General features: G+C 37.1%; 1 protein-coding gene across 11 annotated transcripts; it reads left to right on the forward strand.

The window, feature by feature from the left end:
• The first annotated feature begins 448 nt into the window (after positions 1–448).
• On the forward strand, positions 449–7,118 carry LOC140966937 (pentatricopeptide repeat-containing protein At3g12770-like). 11 transcript variants are annotated; one of them, XR_012173464.1, is made up of 4 exons: positions 449–772; positions 1,027–4,110; positions 4,222–4,280; positions 6,508–7,118. XR_012173464.1 is itself a non-coding variant. In XM_073427249.1 (2 exons), exons 1-2 carry the CDS (start codon positions 719–721, stop codon positions 3,706–3,708), a joined length of 2,736 nt encoding a protein of 911 aa, XP_073283350.1. In that variant the 5' UTR covers positions 449–718; the 3' UTR covers positions 3,709–6,024. The 11 variants fall into 11 exon arrangements, 2 of the variants coding, with proteins under 2 accessions (XP_073283350.1, XP_073283351.1); XR_012173467.1 differs by lacking the exon at positions 4,222–4,280 and having other exon boundaries at positions 1,027–3,759; positions 6,508–6,524; positions 6,565–7,118; XR_012173460.1 differs by having other exon boundaries at positions 1,027–5,582.
• Positions 7,119–7,468: the final 350 nt, after the last annotated feature.

Below are 7,468 nucleotides of genomic sequence, written 5' to 3' on the forward strand. Positions count from 1 at the left end.
TTATATGTCCTATCAACCGAATCACATGGAGTATTTCCCTGTAAATTAACTATATCGGGCGGCCGGGAATGGTACAAGCCCAATATCAAATTGTGGGCCCAAGATTAGAGTAAGAGCTGCCTCAGGCCCAACATTGAAAGGAAACGTGCCTGAAGCAATTGAAGAGCTCGGCCGGGCAGTTCAACTCATGTGCCCAATGACCGACCGAGTCGAACGAAATCGAAAATTCCATTCGGTTTAATTGGCATTTCAGTTTTGGTTTTCAAAAATATCCATCAAATTCGATTTAATCGGTTTAATATCGGTTTAAATTTTAAAATAGACTAAACCGATATATATTTATTATTGAGCCTACTTTCACTTTCAAATTTATCTTATTTTTATTTTTGTATTGGGCTTTAAAATACCCAATCTTATGATAGGCCCATTTCTATCCTAAACCAACAAGAAAATGGATCCAATTGCCTTACACCGGACTTCATCTTCATCGTTCTGTCTTCTCCCGTCTGTCCACCATTCTGATTTCTGTTGCCTGTTACCCTAATCCTAAAGGCAACAGACGGGAACTCGATTTGTATGAATCTGTATGTTCACTGCTCCCCGCCATTTTACAGTTTGGGAGGGGAATTTTGGTCTCTTCCAGTTTCTTGATGGCTTAAGACTTGTATCTGGCGCCTTGCCTTAACAGCTCATTGTGTTGGAATGGAACATTCTACTAATGCTAGAGCTTGAGTTAAGCTTTCATCTTCTACGAGACAAACAAGATAGTTTGGTCCTGGAACTGAACCTTACATGAGCTTGAGCATGTTTATTTGTCTCTAGATGCACTTAATTTGACTTGTTTGTATTTTGAATAGTTGGCTTTCATATCTATTTATTAAATCAGATTCCTTATTTCTATTCTGATCATGCCCTCAAGTGTGTCACTAAATAATTTTTTTGTACCATGCTTGGTTGTTTGAGTTTGACATTAAATTCATATAACTCTCTTTTCTCTGGCTTCTCTCCTCGTTGTTTGGTTTGCAGCTGGAGTATATGCTTCTTCCCACAGTCTCGAAATTTGCCTCGAGCAACATTTCCTACTCAAAGCTTTTATCTCAATTTTCTCTGACCAAGTCATTAAATGGAGGCCTCCAAATTCATACCCACCTATTAAAGGTCGGGTTATCCAGGGACTCAAAACACCGGAACCATTTGATTAATTTATATTCCAAGTGTAAAGCTTTTAGCCAGGCATGCAAGCTGATTGAAGAAAATCACGAACAAGATGTGGTATCCTGGTCCTCTTTGATATCTGGGTATGCCAAGAATGGCCTTAGTGAAGAAGCCCTTCTGACTTTTCGCAAAATGCATATATCGGGAATTAGATGTAATGAATTTACTTTTTCCAGCATACTCAAGGCATGTGCAGGTTCCAAAAATTTTGTTCTTGGGAAGCAAGTTCATGGGATTATTGTGCAAACTGGGTTTGAATCAGATGTATTTGTTGCAAATACCTTGGTGGTTATGTATGCTAAATGTGACAATTTTGTTGATTCTATGAGATTGTTTGAGGGTATTCCAGAAAGGAATGTTGTTTCTTTTAACGCCTTGTTATCATGTTACGCACAAAGTGATTCTTTTTGGGAAGCACTGGCGCTGTTTCAAGAAATGGTTTCAAGTGAAGTTAGGCCTGATGAGTTCAGTTTGTCAACTATATTAAATGCCACGACAGGGCTAAGAGATATTTATCAGGGAAAGAAGATCCATGGCTATCTCATTAAGCTTGGATATGAGGATGATCCATTCTCATTGAACGCACTAGTTGACATGTATGCAAAAGCTGGGGATCTGGGAGATGCAGTTACTGTTTTTGATAATATTACAGAACCTGATATTATTTCGTGGAATGCTGCCATCGCTGGATGTGTGCTTAATGAGTATCATGAAAGGGCTTTAGAATTGTTAGCTCAGATGAAGAGATCGGGTATTCACCCCAATATGTTCACCTTATCAAGTGCTTGTAAAGCTTGTGCAGCATTGGGTTTAGAAGAATTGGGTAAGCAGTTTCACTGCTATTTCATTAGGATGGAGATGATGAACGATAGCTTTGTGAGTGTTGGTCTCATTGACATGTATTGCAAGTGTCGGTTGATGAAGGATGCGGTAACAATTTATCGGTTGATGCCGCACAAAGACTTGGTTGCAATGAATGCAATGATTTCTGGATACTCAAAAAATGGGGAGAACGGAGAAGCTCTGTATCTATTCATGGAGATGTACAAAGAGACAATGGGATTTGACCAGGCAACCATACTAGTGGTTCTTAACGCAATTGCAGATTTGCACGATGTTGGCGCCTGCAAACAAATTCATGCACTTATAATAAAATCAGGCTACCAAGCTGATAGTTTCATTGTAAACAGTATTGTTGATTCGTATGGAAAAAGTAGCCAGGTGCATGATGCGGCTAGAGTATTTGAAGAGTGCCCAAATCTTGATTTGCCATCTTATACATCAATGATAACTTCTTATTCTCAGTATGGACAGGGCGAAGAAGCTTTGAAGCTTTTTTTAAAGCTACTAAACATGGATTTTAAGCCAGATTCTTTTGTTTGCAGTTCGCTTCTTAATGCCTGTGCAAATTTATCTGCTTATGAACAGGGGAAGCAAATCCACGTTTATGTGTTGAAATTAGGGTTCATATCAGATGTCTTTGCGGGAAATTCACTTGTCAACATGTATGCTAAATGCGGAAGTATAGAGGATGCTGGTTGTGCTTTCTCTGAGGTTCCTGAGAGAGGTGTTGTCTCATGGTCTGCAATGATTGGGGGACTTGCGCAACATGGGCATGGTAAAGAGGCCCTCCAGTTATTCAATGACATGTTGAAAGACGGTGTTGCTCCCAACCATGTGACGTTAGTCAGTGTCCTTTGCGCGTGTAATCATGCCGGGCTTGTTAATGAAGCTGGGTGGTATTTTGAGACCATGAAAATGAATTTTGGCATAGAACCAACACAAGAGCACTATGCTTGCATGATTGATGTTCTTGGCCGGGCTGGAAAATTGGACAAGGCAGTGAATCTCGTGGATAATATGCCATTTGAAGCTAATGCCACCATTTGGGGGGGTCTTCTTGGTGCTGCAAAAATTCACAAGAATCTAGAGCTAGGACAACGTGCTGCCGAGATGCTTTATACTCTTGATCCAGAAAAATCTGGTACCCATGTTATTCTTGCAAATATATACGCCTCTGCGGGATTATGGGAAAATGTTGCAAAGGTGAGAAGACTAATGAAAGACAGCAAAGTGAAGAAGGAACCAGGGATGAGTTGGATGGAGATAAAAGACAATATCTACACATTTATAGTTGGAGATAGAAGCCATTCTAGAAGTGAAGAGATATATGCAAAACTCGAGGAGCTGGGACAATTAATGGCCAAAGCTGGTTATGTTCCTATGGTAGAGATTGATCTCCACGATGTTAGAAAGAAAGAAAAAGAAGTTCTTCTCTCGTATCATAGTGAAAAGCTTGCAGTTGCTTTCGGGCTGATTTCCACCCCAGATGGAGCACCCATCAGGGTGAAAAAAAATCTGCGAATCTGTTTGGACTGCCATACAGCATTCAAATTCATCTGTAAAATTGCTTCAAGGGAAATTATTATCAGAGATGTTAACCGGTTCCACCATTTTAGAGATGGATCTTGCTCCTGTGGGGATTATTGGTAACATTTCTGGAGGCCCCATGTAGCACTATTATGTTGCTAAAGAAATCTCAAGGTGAGCATTACACCTTACTGGAATGTACTTACATAGAGTAAATTGACTATATTTGGTCAAATATAGCTTGAACGCCTATCACAAGGGTACAATGGATCTGCAATGACGCTTATTGAATCATTATCCAGGTTCAACATGCTGATTTCTTTGAGTTTGGAGACTTGGGTGTTAATTTGAGATCGTTTTGTTTATCTGGTGTCTTATAATGGCCTGAATTGAATCATGTGTGCTAAATCTCTCTCTTTGGTCAGCCTCGAGATCTTGGGAAACGACACTGAGTTTGAAGGGGCTGTTAATTGTCTATCTGAAGATCTAACATTCTATGTTGATGCGAGGATATATCTTTTTGAGGTAGTGTCAACATTATTGATTGAAAACTTCATTTAGTTTGATAAAGTGCAACATAAGAGTACTTGGAGGATTTGTTTCTCCTCATGTTCTTTTAACTGATTCTACAAACAGGTTGACTGGAGGAACTTACAAAAACTAACTTTTTGTCCTGGCTGAGGAGTTAGAGCAAGGTTTTTACCTGCTTTTGACACCCTTACTGGGCTGCCATATGCATGGATTAATTTGAAGATATTTCTTCAAATATTAATTTGAGAATCGGAATAAATCGCGTTTGGACATTCTGTGTAATGCTGGAAAGTTTGAAAAACCTTGTGAGAAATTAATGAGCTAAAATCTAATGTCTTTGTAAAATGACATTTTAAACCCTTGGCTGATAATTTTTGTTGTACGGGTGCTCCTTATGCGGCTGGCTATTCATGAATTTACTTTGATATTTTAGTTCTCAAAATTCAGAAGTTGAAAATGGAATTCGGAAATTTTTAAGAAAACATTATTATATTTATTTTCTTCTTCGTTTTATAACAAATCAGAAAGATTACTAACTTTAATGTTTTTAACTCGGTCAGATATTCGTTTAGTTTTAAAACACTGTTGTTTCATCCTTCTCTTTGGAAAAGTTAAATTTGACACTAGCAGCTGTATAAATATTCTTCCCTCAATGATACTAAACTTTTAACATGGTGTGGCTAGTAATCATTTATAAATGGCTTGAAATCAAATCCTGTCCCTAGCCAAAGGTAAAATATGGTTAGAGGACGCATGTGGTTAACTTCTGCCAAGGCACTTCTTTGGACAACAACCGCCCTCGGAAAACACCTTCTAGGTGGGTTTTTTGGTGGTTGTCTTATTGACCTTTCATGTATTGTCCGATGTAGAGAGTTGTTGATTTTGGATGTACTTCATGTTTAGCTTTTGGATGTTCGATTTTGAGTTTTGTGTCGAAGTAAAAGCATAATGATGGAGGAGCAAGTGCAACTTGTTTATTTGATCCTGTCGGTGAAAAATATAAATAGTTTCGTCGTCTTAATCTTTTGAAGGATTGAAATTGTATTAGAATCGGTTTTCTGAGTTTTGTGGTCAATGATAACTAAGGGAAAATAGATTAGGAATTAGGATGGATATGATTCTTCAAAAATAAGGAACATCAGAGCTAATTGACAAAGTATTCTGTGTGAACATGTAAATGTGTCTTCATGATAAATATATGTCCCGTCACTGTGTTTAATTCTGGATAACATGGAAAAGTCACTGAGCTGGGCTCTATGGTGCTCTCAGTTGTAAGAAGGATTCCCCATGATGGATGCTTTGGGACAGCATCATTTGAGAATACATCTTTGTGAAAAAATTTAAAAAATAATTTATGGTTGTACTGATTAATTTCTTATACTTTTTATAGTGATATGCTGGATGTCATGAAATCGTGTAGATTTCAGAATCTTGAGAAAGTTTTGGAGCCTTTGATTCGCTGAGTGGTAATTTGAATTATACATTGTGGTTTGGAGCCTTTGATTCGCTGTGGTAATTTGAATTATACATTGTGGTTGTTTAGAAAGTATTTGTATGCGGAAAAATGCCTGTGGCACTATATTAACAATTTTTGGGGGGCAGATTATTCTTTGCATTGAGATTTCTCTCTAGAATTGGATATCCTAGATTGTTGTATAAGTTTATTCTTGATTGACTTGGATCACTTCCAGTAAATTCTTTCTCTAGCTTCCTAGTGCGTATGTCGTGTCAAATGAATAACAGACTTTTGACCTTGTCTCCATATTCTTCAGTTTGGCACTTGTTTGTGACCACATGTTTCATGACCATATGTTGTAAAGAAACCTCGGACTTTCGTTCTTTTATAACGTGAGGTAGGACACTTGATCGGAATTTGTTTGATGCCTAAAGTTGAAAGCCAATTCGTGGATATTGTTTTTTCGTCTGAAATCTGTATTCTTGTTATCTTGTATAAGTTTCTTTGAAATTACGGTAAATGCTCATTTATCCTGAACTGCATCCATTTGGTCCAGGCTTTGCTGTTGTCGTATTAATTACTGTCAGAACACACTTAATTTTTGTTGACTTTGACTTGGTGATACCTTTTCATGTACTGGTGTTTTCTATCTAATTTTCTGGGAATTATGAGAAAGACACACCCCTCTCGGAACCAAGGAGTTTACAGTTACAATTTTCAAAAGCTATCTCTCTTTCTGTATTTACTGGGACTCTCATTTTAGGGGAAGGAAGTACCAGTATGGAAGTTACTTTAATCGATGTGCTTACTAGAGAAAATTACCATGTACTGTTGTTCTATGCTGGTTTCTTGAAATTATTCTAAATCTCCTATACTATAAAATTTACTCATTCCATCTTTGATACTTAGAGGGCTCCTGTGGTTAAATTATGCAGAAAGGGGAAGAGCAGCAGCATCTGAAATGAATAAATCATTTGTGGTTGGTTGATTGTGCATCTGATCACTGATGGAAAGTAGTGACCAAGTTGGCAGGCAGAGGCTGCAAAACCATGTCTAATTCTTCTCATTTAATATTTTTTGAGAATATTTTAGAACATCTGAAGGGAGCAAATGTGTTATGCAAGTAAGAATGACAATGATAGAGAGGAGTGTCGACACTCAACGATATTCTTTGGTTGCTGGTGGAGCACTTTCAGTGAGAGCATTACATGGTGTTGTAAACTTTTGGAAGGATTTTCTTAAGGTCCTTTAAAAATTGAATTTTTTGTAAGCTGTATCGGGACTTAAACTGAAGAGTATGCAAGCTGTACTTAGAGCACCTCACGCCTTCTTCCCCACCGTGCCTCCCAGATAATCCACCTCTAAGATCTTGTTAGGTACGATCTCCATCTCAACTGAGTCCGTCCATCTTTGGCAACATTAATTGGATCACATCAACTCAGCAATACTTCATTGTCAATTATTATGTTCTCTGTTTATATTCAGTTCTTTCTGCAGGATGTTGCCAAATGTTGGCTTTGGCATCCATATTCTATAGAACAAAATTCTTGGCATAACGGATTCAATCCATTAAAAAAACAATATTTTGTTCGAAAAAATGTAGATCCAAACAAATTATATGAATTAGAAATAACAATTCATCATATTAATTATTAAATTGAACTAACATAACAATACAAATATAATGATATGAATAGATTTGAATTAATTAAGAGTTTAAATAGAATGATGTGATGGATATTAATTAATTAAGTGATATAAGAGTGTACGAAAATATTTTGGTGTATGTTGTTGATATTTTTCTACTCATTACTCAATTAGTTTTTAATAAATATGCACTTGAAATTAAAAACATTTTATCTTGAAGATTTAAAATAATATTTAATTATAATTTTT

This window comes from Primulina huaijiensis, unplaced genomic scaffold (genome assembly GCF_012295235.1).
Source record: "Primulina huaijiensis isolate GDHJ02 unplaced genomic scaffold, ASM1229523v2 scaffold208288, whole genome shotgun sequence".
Classification (NCBI taxonomy): Eukaryota; Viridiplantae; Streptophyta; class Magnoliopsida; order Lamiales; family Gesneriaceae; genus Primulina; species Primulina huaijiensis.